This window comes from Tyto alba, unplaced genomic scaffold (genome assembly GCF_018691265.1).
Source record: "Tyto alba isolate M040663 unplaced genomic scaffold, T.alba_DEE_v4.0 Super-Scaffold_6, whole genome shotgun sequence".
NCBI classification, from domain to species: domain Eukaryota; kingdom Metazoa; phylum Chordata; class Aves; order Strigiformes; family Tytonidae; genus Tyto; species Tyto alba.
In genome coordinates, this window is record NW_024881327.1 from 5,358,737 (window position 1) to 5,374,372 (window position 15,636).

General features: G+C 37.6%; 1 protein-coding gene across 2 annotated transcripts in view; it reads left to right on the forward strand.

Annotated features, from left to right (window-relative positions):
* Window positions 1–15,636, forward strand: part of FSTL5 (follistatin like 5) — a 330,515-nt gene that overhangs the window by 254,603 nt on the left and 60,276 nt on the right. For both annotated transcript variants that reach the window (XM_042808092.1, XM_042808093.1), the window contains exons 9-10: window positions 2,873–3,034; window positions 3,961–4,095. In XM_042808092.1, coding sequence (XP_042664026.1) covers window positions 2,873–3,034; window positions 3,961–4,095 — 297 coding nt within the window. The remainder of the gene's footprint in view (window positions 1–2,872; window positions 3,035–3,960; window positions 4,096–15,636) is intronic.

The following is a 15,636-nucleotide window of genomic DNA, read 5'->3' on the forward strand; positions in this document are numbered from 1 at the left end:
GAATTTTCCCCACCTTAGTTCCAAGACAAAAGGCCAAAAGTACCTTAAGGTGAAGAAAGGAGAGTCCAGACTCTCAGCAAGATATAAATCAGTGATTTATAGTGGCTGAAGAACTGTTTACCACCTTTGTTTTTCCAAACAAAATATCTCAATTTAATCACTAAAAAGGATTATCAGAAGCAATAGAAGAATCTAGTTTACTATATATATTAAATATATTGCATCTCTTTCTTAAACACATGCATTCTCCCTGGATTACAGACAATTTGTAGAAACTATTTTCTCTCTTCACCACCACCCCCTAAACTAACCTAAACTCACACATTCCTTTTTCTATTCAATTAAAATTCTCCAAAATTGGACTATATAAAAAAGTTCTCTTCACACTCACTCAGAAGTCTGTCAGGGTTTGGTAGTTAAATACCTGTAAATTTTTATATGCAATGAGAATATTTCACTGGCACAAAAAAGACAAGAAATATCCTATCATAGGCAGTCAGAACGCGGTGAGTTGCAATGCCTTGCTATTGGTCTTAAAAGTTGTGTTTCTGAGGTGTTTGAGCATGTTAAGTGGTGGCAGTCCTGTCTCTAAGGAGATGGAGCTCCTTGCTCTTCTTGAGGCAAGGTAGAGAAAGAAACTATTTGACTTTGATGCAGTGGGAAATATGCGACATGGGGTAGGCCGCCTAAAGGACTTCCTGTCAAGAAATGCTGAACAGGGCAGACATGAACATTGGACCCTAGGAAGTGAGACAGAGTGAGACTGGGAGCTGAGGTACCGTAAGAGTCTCAGGCCATCTGAGCATGCAGTCGAGTGGGGCTCGCTCTAAGGAACACGGAAGGGAAGGCAAGGTCTCGGTATGAAACACACAGATCCTATGGGAGAGGAGACAGAACAGGGAAGGAGTGGAGGGAGAATAGGCATGGGAACGTCGGGCTTGAGATGAAAAGTAGAGATCCACGTCCATAAAAGCCAAGTCCCTTCCAGAAACTCAATAGAAACCTTAAATCCCTGATTTTTGTACGCTCTTGTTCTCAGCTGGTAGTCTAAGCAACTAGCAGCCATAATTTTCACATTTTTAATCCTCTTCAATGTTCTTTTGTTATATTTTAGTAGTTTGCTTATTGGGGTTATGTGTAATTTTCCATGTATATTATTTGAAAAGACCCTCATCTCTAACTGGGTTTAAAATATCCCTGAAGCCTACTAATTTTTGCATCCTATCTGAGATACAGTACATTTGTGTATTTCTTGCAGTGTAGAAATCTGAAGCATTTCTATGCTCTAATAGGACAGCATGCTGGGACATTTCTTGTAAACAGTTGGATAGCATTTGAAAATATTTAATCTTGTGCGAAAATAGATGCAGTTAATTTTTGATCTTGTTATCTTCTTTCATTATCAACTGATACTTCATCCTCTACCCAGCTGTGTTTCGTGACACCAGCTAAGTATTCCACAATTTTAAAGCTGCATTAAACAAAACTTTGGCAAATAAGAAATATGCTTCTTTAACCTTCATTACAGTTAATTTGTTGTTAGAAACAACCTCAAGCAAGTTCTCTCTATACATAATTAAAGATAAGATCAATAATTATTCATCTAAAAAAATTTACACATCAAGATTTTTCAATCTTGCTTAATCATTGATTATCAATAGAAATATGTCCAATGTGATGTCATATGCCCTCTCTCTGCCGATACTGATGCGTGGTATGTAGCAGATTTTTGGTTGGTAAGCATATACTTCAGCAAGTTTCCAAATCTTTGAAAAGTGGTGTCAACAACTCTTATGTTTTGCTAATAATGAAACTCAGTAGACGAGTTTTATAAATGCCCTGTTTGATATCTTCATTAATGATCTGGATGATGCGGCAGAGTTGTACCTTCAGCAGGTTTGCAGATGACACCAAAATGGGAGGAGTGGCTGATACACCAGGGGATCATGCTGACATTCAGAGGAAACTTGACAGACTAGAAAAATGGACCAGCAGGAACCTCATGAAGTTCAACAAGGAGAAGTGCAAAGTCCTGAACCTGGGGAAGAACAATCCCATGCACCAATATATGTTAGGGACCACCCAGGTGGAAAGCAGCTTGGTAGAAAAGGACCTGGGAGTCCTGATGGACACCAGCTTGAACATGAGCTAGCAATGTGCCCATGTGGTAAAGAAAGCAAATGGTATCCAGGACACAGGAGATCCTGTCTGAACATCAGGAAACACTTTTTACACTATGACGGTGGCCAAACTCTGGCACAGGTTGCCCAGAGAGGTGGTAGAGTCTTCCTCCTCGGAGATACTCTAAAACCTAGATATGATCCTGGGCAGGGATCAAGGTTGCCCTGCTTGACCGGGGGGACTGGGCAAGATGACCCCCCAGAGATCCCTTTCAACCTCAACTATTATGTGATTTTGTGATTACATGCTTTATACAAGTAAAATAGATTGCTGAGAGGTGTTTCAAAGAAAGGGGAAAGGTGGAGATGAAGTGTTAAAGAAAAGGTTTGTGAAACAGGAAAATTACAATTTCTGTACGTCACATCATAACTTACTGGTTGTACATTTTTGATATTTTATAAAGAAATTTACGGAAAAATAACAATCTTATTACTCAGCCCCAAAGTATTGAATTAGAATTCAGGCTTTTTCAGTGAAAGAAGGTTTTTCTCAGAGAACATTCTTCCCGCTTCATAACTTTACCGTGACAGAGTTCATCATTGAATGTGTGTTCATCACTGAATATGACTAATACCACATCTTTGTGTTGTTATATATAGCTTAAGGACTCTTTAGAATTGCTTATAGTTATTTTTCTTAAAATGAATATAATACTCTTCTCGACTAAATTATAATTTTTTCCTGCCTATAGTTCCACCAGTCATCCGAGTCTATCCAGAGAGCCAAGCAAGGGAGCCAGGTGTGACAGCTAGCCTTCGGTGCCATGCTGAAGGTATACCCAACCCACAACTTGGTTGGCTGAAGAATGGAATTGATATCACTCCGAAACTCTCCAAACAGCTAACTCTCCAAGGTAAAGGGGCATATTTCTTGTTTTATACAGGCTGTGAATGATTTATCAGTGCGTGCTTTCCATACTAGCTGTCCTTACATAGTTTTAACCAAGGGTTGAAGTCCAAGCTAAAACATTTCATAAGATGTCTTTCAGTTACTCCCCAAGACACGTATCTTCTCTGCTTTCTCTTTGTTAGAATAGTGGTTGTACTTACTGGCAGGATATTTTAGAATACCCACAAAGCTGTTTCGATAAAATAGATCCTACAGTTGAACAAGTATACTATATTTAAAATGTAATGAATCATTGATCACATCATTATTCATATAACATTATTTAAAAGACCTTTGCCTGTGAAACCTGGAGTGTTGGCATTCCTACTCAAGCTGAGATACAACTCCTGAAGTGGTTTCCATAGACTCCTACACTGACGTAGGTGTAAAATTCCAATGCGCCTGTTTTTTCTGTTACTGTACACTGCATTCACACGTAAACAAAGCCAGGTGCCTCTGGTTACTAGAAAAAAAGTAATTTTATTAAAATTATGTTGAAATTTTAGCCCATTGTGTTCCATGGAAACATGGATTATTTTGTGTAAAGCCAGTGATAGTGTCAAGTGACTGAAGGCAACATTTTATTATGTTGCATAATATTTACCCTATTTTAAAGACAACAGTAGTCATTTAAGCATATATAAAACTTCAGACTGATGTTTGGCTCTGAAGTACAAAATAAGCCGAGATATTCTGGAAATCTGTGAGATGAATGATAGTGCATATAATTCACTAGCCAGTTGAATACCTTTGGATTAGTTTGGCAAGCCTCCAAGTTATGAATTTAGGAATGGAAATGGTTTAATTAGCATGTGCAGAGAAAGCCTTCCGAATATATAATCTGAAAGTACTGTAGCATGACTGCATGTTGAATTTTTCCTCTCCTTTCAGCAAATGGTAGTGAGGTTCACATTAGCAATGTGCGCTATGAAGATACAGGAGCGTATACTTGTATTGCAAAGAATGAAGCAGGTGTGGATGAAGACATTTCTTCTCTTTTTGTAGAAGATTCTGCTCGAAAGACCCGTAAGTACTATGAGAAGTATTAAAATACATGTAGCCTTCACTTAAACAGTAAATCAGTATTAAAAACTATGAAACATTAAATAAATTAAAATGTGAGCATGTGTTGATAACCGATTAAAAAAAATGAGGTTTAAAAACACATATCCAAGAGTCACCGAAGCAGATTGCATAATCTCAAGTTTATTTAGAAGTAAAATGAAAGCTGATTCATTCTGTGAATTGACATCTTTTTTTCACATTGCTGTTAAAATTTGGATAGTTTCCTCATAATAGATTTGTTGCATATGAACAGAAAAAATAACTAGAAGCCTAAATAAGGCAAAACAGTAGTCCTGGTATAGTTTCTAGGGGTTGATGTGGATGTGGGAGGAAGACCTTTTCCAGTCTTTCTTCCTATCTTGGGATATACCAAGAGTCCGACTTGGCCCTCATGACATGAAAGTCATCACAGGAGTCGATCTTACCTGCTGGAGTGCTCAGCAGATCTAGATCAGTTTCAGCCTGGCTATGATGTCCTGTGCCTGAATAACTATGGCTCTCCAGAAATGTGGAGCAACAGTGATTACATTCACTTGCTAAGTTGGGACTTCAATGTGCCAAAGAAATCTCTACTACTACCAAAAAAGTAGCTTTCTTTATCCTCTGTTGAATGGTAGTGGTGCTTATTTACCTATTATTTGTCTGCCTTGATACTTTCCCATTCCCTTTCTTTCCTCTGCTCAGAAAAATCCATTCCTGAGTTTACACTTCACCACTTCACCTATTTGTTTCTGATTTTTTGTCCTTCCTTCCTTCCTTCCTTCCTTCCTTCCTTCCTTCCTTCCTTCCTTCCTTCCTTCCTTCCTTCCTTCCTTCCTTCCTTCCTTCCTTCCTTCCTTCCTTCCTTCCTTCCTTCCTTCCTTCCTTCCTTCCTTCCTTCCTTCCTTCCTTCCTTCCTTCCTTCCTTCCTTCCTTCCTTCCTTCCTTCCTTCCTTCCTTCCTTCCTTCCTTCCTTCCTTCCTTCCTTCCTTCCTTCCTTCCTTCCTTCCTTCCTTCCTTCCTTCCTTCCTTCCTTCCTTCCTTCCTTCCTTCCTTCCTTCCTTCCTTCCTTCCTTCCTTCCTTCCTTCCTTCCTTCCTTCCTTCCTTCCTTCCTTCCTTCCTTCCTTCCTTCCTTCCTTCCTTCCTTCCTTCCTTCCTTCCTTCCTTCCTTCCTTCCTTCCTTCCTTCCTTCCTTCCTTCCTTCCTTCCTTCCTTCCTTCCTTCCTTCCTTCCTTCCTTCCTTCCTTCCTTCCTTCCTTCCTTCCTTCCTTCCTTCCTTCCTTCCTTCCTTCCTTCCTTCCTTCCTTCCTTCCTTCCTTCCTTCCTTCCTTCCTTCCTTCCTTCCTTCCTTCCTTCCTTCCTTCCTTCCTTCCTTCCTTCCTTCCTTCCTTCCTTCCTTCCTTCCTTCCTTCCTTCCTTCCTTCCTTCCTTCCTTCCTTCCTTCCTTCCTTCCTTCCTTCCTTCCTTCCTTCCTTCCTTCCTTCCTTCCTTCCTTCCTTCCTTCCTTCCTTCCTTCCTTCCTTCCTTCCTTCCTTCCTTCCTTCCTTCCTTCCTTCCTTCCTTCCTTCCTTCCTTCCTTCCTTCCTTCCTTCCTTCCTTCCTTCCTTCCTTCCTTCCTTCCTTCCTTCCTTCCTTCCTTCCTTCCTTCCTTCCTTCCTTCCTTCCTTCCTTCCTTCCTTCCTTCCTTCCTTCCTTCCTTCCTTCCTTCCTTCCTTCCTTCCTTCCTTCCTTCCTTCCTTCCTTCCTTCCTTCCTTCCTTCCTTCCTTCCTTCCTTCCTTCCTTCCTTCCTTCCTTCCTTCCTTCCTTCCTTCCTTCCTTCCTTCCTTCCTTCCTTCCTTCCTTCCTTCCTTCCTTCCTTCCTTCCTTCCTTCCTTCCTTCCTTCCTTCCTTCCTTCCTTCCTTCCTTCCTTCCTTCCTTCCTTCCTTCCTTCCTTCCTTCCTTCCTTCCTTCCTTCCTTCCTTCCTTCCTTCCTTCCTTCCTTCCTTCCTTCCTTCCTTCCTTCCTTCCTTCCTTCCTTCCTTCCTTCCTTCCTTCCTTCCTTCCTTCCTTCCTTCCTTCCTTCCTTCCTTCCTTCCTTCCTTCCTTCCTTCCTTCCTTCCTTCCTTCCTTCCTTCCTTCCTTCCTTCCTTCCTTCCTTCCTTCCTTCCTTCCTTCCTTCCTTCCTTCCTTCCTTCCTTCCTTCCTTCCTTCCTTCCTTCCTTCCTTCCTTCCTTCCTTCCTTCCTTCCTTCCTTCCTTCCTTCCTTCCTTCCTTCCTTCCTTCCTTCCTTCCTTCCTTCCTTCCTTCCTTCCTTCCTTCCTTCCTTCCTTCCTTCCTTCCTTCCTTCCTTCCTTCCTCCCTCCCTCCCTCCCTCCCTCCCTCCCTCCCTCCCTCCCTCCCTCCCTCCCTCCCTCCCTCCCTCCCTCCCTCCCTCCCTCCCTCCCTCCCTCCCTCCCTCCCTCCCTCCCTCCCTCCCTCCCTCCCTCCCTCCCTCCCTCCCTCCCTCCCTCCCTCCCTCCCTCCCTCCCTCCCTCCCTCCCTCCCTCCCTCCCTCCCTCCCTCCCTCCCTCCCTCCCTCCCTCCCTCCCTCCCTCCCTCCCTCCCTCCCTCCCTCCCTCCCTCCCTTCCTCCCTTCCTTCCTTCCTTCCTTCCTTCCTTCCTTCCTTCCTTCCTTCCTTCCTCTCCTCCCTCCCTCCCTCCCTTCCCTCCCTCCCTCCCTCCCTCCCTTCCTTCCTTCCTTCCTTCCTCTCTCTCTCTCTTTCCTCTCTCTCTCTCTCTCTCTCTTTCCTTCCTTTCTCTCTCTCTTTCTTTCTTTCTTTCTTTCTTTCTTTCTTTCTTTCTTTCTTTCTTCTTTCTTTCTTTCTTTCTTTCTTTCTTTCTTTCTTTCTTTCTTTCTTTCTTTCTTTCTTTCTTTCTTTCTTTCTTTCTTTCTTTCTTTCTTTCTTTCTTTCTTTCTTCTTTCTTTCTTTCTTTCTTTCTTTCTTTCTTTCTTTCTTTCTTTCTTTCTTTCTTTCTTTCTTTCTTTCTTTCTTTCTTTCTTTCTTTCTTTCTTTCTTTCTTTCTTTCTTTCTTTCTTTCTTTCTTTCTTTCTTTCTTTCTTTCTTTCTTTCTTTCTTTCTTTCTTTCTTTCTTTCTTTCTTTCTTTCTTTCTTTCTGTTACTTTAATGAATATTATATATTCATTAGAAATACATCTAGTAAAATGGTAGTTATTTTACTAGCAAGTCTGATTGCATTAACTTAAGGCATTCCTGTTTATCTAGAAGCTTGTTCAACAGTGCCAAGTACTCGACAGAAGATACTAGAGGCAGAATTAGTAGCACTGTAAGTCTGCCTAATGCTTCTTGTCACAAGACACTGAGTTCAGTTACATATAGGTTTATTAAGCTTTAAATGTTTCAGAGGAAATCTTCCATGAAAGAAAATTTTATAATCCAAATGTTAATATCTTTACTTAGCTGCTTTCAGTAACACTAATTATAACTGTCATTTCAAAAGTCTTAACAGGGTTTTTTTATGTGCCATGAAAATCACTGCTCAGACATTTCTGAGAAGGCATCTGAGGATAAATAAATTATTTGATTATGGTGTATTTCCAGTAATCTGGTGATAAGAGGTATCTTGGTCACCTCCATTTGCCTTTTGCAGTCTTTGAAATATATTGTGAATGTTGCCAAATTACAAAACCCTGACAAACTAGAATTTGTTTATGCTTGATTAGGACTTGTTTGTCCTTAACAACAAAACATTTATATCCACCTGTCCAGTTTCCAACTGTTTTAGTTACCTGATTGTTGCATCCACTGAAGACCTAATCTGCAGTGATTATTCAGGAATAGCCACACCTATGCAAATTAATGGGTTTGGGAATCGTAATGTGATACAATAGTTCTAGATCAGCTAATTTTACAGAATTTGTAGAATCACATGCTATGCAATGAACACTGCCTGCAACGAATGCTTTAAAATCGACTAGCAGTAAGTTGTTACAATGACCATTGGTGTCATGAAAGATGTAAATGAAGGAAAAGAGAATATAAACCCAATTATTTCTAAGACAATTAATTTAAAAGACAGTCTCCTTCCTTCCTATAAAAGTCATTTACTCTGCAAGTTCTATGTTGTGTGTTGAAGGGAGGCTTTTTAGCATTGTGTTCCTTGATGTCTGAACATGCTTTCCTAAAAATTGGTGAATGTGTAAATACATATATAGTCCATAGCTGCATAATTATATTCAAATATGGGTGCAGCAGATATTTACTTGAGATGCTTACTCTGATGTTCTGATTGGTTTACTTTGGCTCAGAACCCCATTTCTGTACATGCAAGACAAAGTTAATAAAAAAGCAGTTACTATCAATATCATTATCACAACTACATGAATAAACTACCTTCACAGGTACAAATTTTAATAGATGCAGTTTAAAAAAATGCTTATTTTTTTAAAAAAAAATAAAAGTCCCTTTACAAGGAGGAGTTGCTAGCATTAGAAAACTGAAATTAAGAATAAAAGGGCTTCATTAATAACTCTTCTCTGCTTTTTTTTATATTTCTCCCAAAAGACTGGTTCTTGCAGCAAATTAAGGATTATTGGGGAAGAAAATTACATAGGTAAAACTACCTGCATAGGACTGTGGGCTTTTGTTGCCCCACCCGCACATTTTGAGCACAATGGCACAACTACTTTAAATCCTACTGATTATGTCCCAAGTTACATTCTAAAGGTAGTCTCTGATGATATCAATGTGGTTTCATATGATCTGATATAAACTATACCTGTCATATATAACATTTTTATAAACAATTTTGCTTTTATCCTATTCTAAGAGAATAAAGCAGGTGTGGGGGGTTTTTTTGGCTTGGTTTGTTGTTTTTTTTTTTTTTTTTCCCCTCTTACTGGAGTACTCCCTTATGGAAATTGTAGGATATTGCTTTAAACAAAAGTAGAACAGATTCTCACCAGTTGGTCAGTTTATCTGGGCTTGTCTACTTTTTAAATGTCACATAAGGTAAAAATCATAGAAAAACAAAAGCATTTCAGAATGCTGGCTGTTGAGAGGGTATCGAGAACTTTTATAGTGGAGCTCTAAAATATAAACTACAATTGCACTACATTGAGCATTACAGTAATTTTATAAACCACATAATGAATGCAGAAGATGGTTCCATTTTTACCAGTGTATATATTTTATTTCCTAGAAAGTTTAATAGTTAAATGAAATGTTCATTTTTGTACTTACCTGAGCCATTGTTTATGTGCACATGAAGCTTTTGGGGTTTAATGCTACTTTGCATAATAAGCTTAATTTTTGGTAGTTATCTGTGGAATTTCATTTTCAAAGCATCCCAAATTTGTTATGTGGAAAACTCAGTACAGTGCTTTGAGAAAAATTTAATATATGTAGCAGCAAGTGCATGGCTAGCTCATTCCTTTCGGGATGGGTAATGTAAACAGCTCCTAAGAGAAAATCTTTTGCTTTCTGGCACCTCTGCCTAGATTAAAACCAGTGCTGTTATGGATAAATAGATTGTTAAATAATAAGTGAAACCTTCTTTCAATTGTGTGCCTAAAAATGTTACCGGATTTCTTCAAAATTCACAGCATTGGTTACAGAGACATCTAATGCATGTGTCTGTATTTTTAAACAGAAAAGAAATAGAGTGAATGTCAAACCTATACTGAATTGTGGAAAGTGTGATGATAGTAACAAAAATAAAAATATATAATGTAGAGTATGACTTAGGGGTGCCAGGGCATTGTTTGTTTTAAGGTTTCCAGTTTCAGCAGTTTGCATTCCGGTTCCCAAGAGAAGTTGGTGTACTTTAATGATAATGATTCATCATTAAGATGGTAATTTGAGACAGAAATGAATGAAAAATACTGTGAACATGCTTTGTTATCCAGATCTGTTCAGTAGATGCCAGCACTGAACACTGAACCATTGTTCTGTCACACATAGGTAAAATTTTTAATAGTGGATGACAGTCTCAAAAATAGTTTGGCCTCTTCTTAGCATGTGAGCCTTTTTCAATGTGCACTAAAAATAAAACTTCTGAAAATATGCTCTCATTTTGGTGTTGTCTCACGTGAGAGGAATTAAATTATTTTCTTTAAAATACTTCAGCATTGTCTTCTACCAGTTAACTCATTCTGTAGCTGAAATTTTATATACTTAACATCTATGTCCAAACACATGCACACTTTTTGCTAGATATGTGAAGTTGTAATGGGAATTTTTAGTTTATATTACCTATATAAACATCTGTTATAAGTACTGGTGATAAATGTCTGATGCTGTCTATTATCAGATCCTGTTTAATTCCTCTGATATTGATCACATAGACTGAAGCATTCCATTATTGCTGTCTATCCCAAAAACCAGCTTTTTTGTTGCATTTAAATTTTAATGTTTCTGCTAATATACTGTGACCTCTCCTGAAGCAGCGGTTGGGAAGAAAATATGATTTTACTCATGTTAAAAATGCTACAGTCGTTTTACTGCAGGCTTTTTACATCACAATCTGGGACTTAATATTGGTGTTTCATGCAGTGAGATTATCACGAGAACATACTGCAACAAAAAGAGTGATTTCTCCTTTGTTTGATAAAGTAAAAATTTCCAAGCAATCAGTGATTTATTTAGTGGATGGACGCTACTTGGGAGTTTGGTAGTGTTCTGAAGATGCCATTCACCCTCAGTAGACCCAGGCTTAGGACTACCAGAACAGAGTAGATTCTCGGTGTGACTGCTTTTTCTTTACTCCATGGGCTTTTGAGGATGTGAAAGTGATGATAACTTCTTGTGCTCTTGCATCTTCTTGGCTCCTTGAGTGGTCCTCCAAGTAGCATCCAAGGAAAGGTAGTAAAGAGGAATAAGACTGAGTATATTGAAGAAGTGAAAGAGACCTGGGGAGAGGGACAATGGAAGAGGCTAATAATGTAAGGAAGAAAAGGAGGACACAGGCAGCAGCAGGTGAAAGAGGACAGGTTAGTGAGAACACTTGAATACTGAAGGATAAAAAATGTGAGTAAAAAGGGATAAGAGCACCAAGGCAACATGGTCTCATAAAAGCTACAAAATAATCTTCTATTAGATGTAGAGTTGCATCCAGGAGTATCTAGTCACTTTATGTCTAGTCATTAAATTTCTGTGATCACACAGTGACAGTGTATGTCTTATACTGCTGCTCCGTTTTTAATCCATGTGGAGAATAACACTACTTCTAGTACCAGTTAAAACAAATGAGAGAGATATCTGAGAAGACTGAACTTTCTATTGTTTAGTAAGTTGAACATTTTATTTAATTTGTCTCTTTAAGTAAAACGGGATATTGGAGTATAAATATGTATTAAAAATTTGTGAACATGAAAAAAATAGTAAGAAGAAGATTTGCAGGTAGAAACAGTCTATAGTATGAGATAATTTTTATAACATTTAGTTATTTAGTTGTTCATGTATCATTTTAACCATCTCTGACAGAAAGTAGTTGGTTTCCCTAATCTAAGTGTCTAAATGCAGTTTTACTAATTAAACTCTCAGTAATTCTTCCTCAGGCTTTAAAGTGTGCTGCTTCTGTATCAGACCTGAAGAAGGGCCGATGTGTATGAAAGTCTGTCTGGTTTGTCCAACAATACCAAATGCTGCAGAGACAGTTGTGAAGAGCCTGACTCTGTCTCCTTGAGAACCTCTGTGTTGGTGTTGGAAGGTTGCTATTAGGTGCTCCCAAAGCCTTCTCCTCTCTCCAGGCTGAACAAGCCCAGTTCTCTTGATAATTTTCTCCTGGTGTGTATACATTTTATAATGTGGACTTTGTTCTTCCTTCTTCTCACCGGGGCCCTTGCCTGAGAGTGTTTAGATTTTGTAATCTCTGTTGGAAAGCTATATTTTAATCTGAGAAAATTTGGCTTTAAGATGAAGGTAAATGTTTTGTGAAAATGCTCTACTGTAACTGGAAATTACTTACGATCATTATGACATTTTTATACAAATGTAAAACTTTATTTTTTTTGCTTTTCCCACTAGATATTAATCTTTTCTGCATTAATTAGAATTTTAGATTCAAAAAGACAAAAATTTTAATTACCTTTGTATTTCTGGTGCCTTCTTTATTGGCTCCTTATATACCTTTCCAGAGCATTAATTTTAAAGTATCATGACTTTGATAGTCAACAAGAGCCATGCAGCATGCACAGTGAATAGATCTATACATCCTACTTCTACAACAGTAGCAGCTAAAATATTTCTGAATGCAAGAACTGTGCTGTTTTAATTCTCTAGAGACTGGAAACTATTTTTGTCCTGTGAATTCCATTTTCCCTCAAGTTTGCAGTTAAAGCCATCAAGAGAATGAGATAGCTGGTCTGGGTGATAGCTGGATAACCCCTGCGGTGACTGGTAAAAACATTCTGGGGATTAACAACCTGGTCTAAATCTCATTGAAGACAGCACAGTCTCCCCTACTGTCATGATCCTCTAATAATACCTGAGAGAAGTCGGCTGTGTTGGAAGAAGTCTCTGGTGTAATCACATTTGTAATACAAATAGCAGTTTAAAATCTGGGTTTAGTTTCGTTCCAGTGTAGTTTGATTTTTCAGAACAAATATTTCACGGATTGATAGAATTAAGCAGGATGGAACCATTTCATCTAACTCTAATCTGTCTTCTCCATTTCACAAGACATTAAATTGCATCCTGTTCTGCCTGAATACAGATCTAAAGCTTTGTTTGCCTGAAGTGTGTCCTACCAGAAATGCATCTACCTGAAATACAGACAGAAAGATTCAGAGAATCCCTCAATTCTCTTGGTATTTTGCTTTACTAATTAATCAGTTTCACTAATATAGAATAATGCTCAGTATCCATTTTGAAGTCAGTTTTTCCTTTGATTTCCTCCTCTGATTCTCATTTTTTTCCCAATACATTGACCTCTTAAGAATTCTTGCCCTATAAATATACCATAGTTAAATATTGATTACTTTCTCCCCCACACACTAAATAGACATTTCTCATAATAAGACAGTTACCATAGGACTCAGATGGTCTTTTTGCCTCGAGGATTGTATGAGGAGGTATGATTTTCTTAAAAAATGGGAACTCTTTGCAAAAGCAAATGTATTCTTTTTTCTTTAATGTTTTGGAGAGTGAAATGCATATTTGGTCACATTTTGCTTCCACATCTACTGATCCCTTAGCACTTTTTTCCACTAGTATCAGCAGTGGAAGTTTATATTTATATGTTTATCTACCACATGCCCTATATCCTATCAGGACTCGCTTTTCCAAATCCTGCTCCTTCCCACCTGTCCCAGCCCCACAGTGTAGACATAGTCTGTATTACATTTCCCTAGATGTCTAACTTTGCTTTTGGCTTATCAGAATGTACTTTATTTTAGATATATACTTGACAAAGTATTTCAAACAACTTTTTGAAAATCTGTTACTTATCATAACAGATAATTTGCAGACTTCTTAGGAAATTATTTTATGTTTCTTTACAGATCATTGATGAAAATGTTAAGGCAATACTCACTACCCATTGCTCTGGACACATTCCATCACTGTCTTCTTCACCTTTTACTAATGATTTAACAATTAAAAGTGTGTACTTTACTGCACATGTATAACTCTAATGTTTAATCAGAATATTCTGTGTTAACAAACTAGATGTTTAGCAAAATTCCAGGTTACATCTATATGAATTTTTACATTTCAAAACTTCTAATTGCATCAAAGAATATAATCAAGTTTGTTTGGGAAGACATGGTTTCCATTAGATCATATTAGCTGACCTATAATTACATTCTCATCCTTTGATTTCTTACTGAATTGAATTCTGTGTGAGTGTTGTCTGTTCTTCTGTCTGGGACATATACTCCAGTCTAACTAGCCTAGGGTTACCTGAGTTAAGTTTCAGGGAGTGGGGAAGCTACTGTGGGCATATGTAGTGGTAATCCTCTTGAACTTTATGGTATATTCTGAAATATGTTCAAAAATAATAGCACCAGACCAAAGATCTGAAACAACTTATAGCAAGTGTTTTTTATGTATTTCATTTGGGCCTGATTATTTTAAATGTTTGTCTTGACTACACATCATTTAACCCTCTTTTTTTGTTCCCGTGTAAGGTAGAAAGTATATAATCACTCTGTTTTCAATTATTATCCTGCTTCTGTGCAAATACAGGACAAAACTATTTATAGAAACATATTGCCAATGAAACATTAAAAAAAATCTGGCTCATATCACTACAATTTAAACCTTGAGTACCTCTGATATCACAATGCTTTTGTTCTACCTTTAGCAATCATTTGTAATGATTTCTGGGGCCTTTGCTGCTGCACTTGTGTAAGGGAGTATCAAGCTGCTGGAACTTCTGTTAGCACAAAAATGGGATGTTAATTATAACTAAGGCTGCTTCTTTTCTTAAGGACTGCTATTTTGCGCTTTTTGTAAATGGAGTCTTTATTGTAGCACTCCATCATCTCTGCAGTAACCGATAAAGGTGGCTTTTAATTTTCTAGCTTGCAGTACATGCAGATGCATTTTAAGGAACTCTCAAATCTTTTACTAAATGATACCTTTTTCCTCTGTACTACTGGATTTAACAGTGTTTAAAGCATGAGCACACAAATTGACGGCTCTGCTGCAGGTTTACGTTGATGGCTACCTTTGGTAGTCACAGATTTGGATCAACCCAACTCCTAGAAGCCATAAAGCAAGCCCAAATCATCAGCTTGCTCTCGTTGAAACTTGTTGTGGAAGCTGGATAATTTAAATATAGAACAAACATAATTTGACAGTGTATCTTGACAATATATTTATGAGAAAGGTGGGGTGGACAGGATGTTACTGCCTTTTTTGTTGATACAAACTGCAATAATAATCATAAATAGAGGAGGAAGAAATGGTAACTTCCATCTATGGGCTTTATTTATTTATTTATTTATTTTTTTATTTATATTACATTCAAGTAGTATGAGGACCAATACAATTGGTCCAAATTTCAATTTTTAGTCTAAGTAATGTTGCTGAATATGGAGTAAAATGTATAGCTAAAGAGTATAAATAAACCATTTTGTGAGCTTAAAAAAAATGTTACAAAGGAAAAATTACACTAGCATGGGAATATTTAATTGAAATAGTGGAATAGAGTATATCAGTGTAATATACAGATCTAAAGAAGAAAATCTGACAGTATAGAAAACAGGAAAATAAAGAAGATTGATCATACACAAGGGAGTATTTTTAGGGGTGATTCTCAGATACTTAGAATTCTTATCTTCACTACTAGTAAATTAATTTGAAGTAAAATAACCTTAAAAATCCATTTATTTTTTTCCTTTCTCAATGACTTTGACAGGTACATCAGTTCTGCTTTAGTTTCTTCTTAGTTTCAACTTAACATAATCCTATCCAACTACAATCATAGATCATGAAAATATGTGTTATTCTTTTCAAAGCTGAACAGTTTTGTGGATTTGTTGTTGTTTATTTTATTTTCTGGTTTTTACCAGTGTTTTCCATAACTTCATTTTATAAT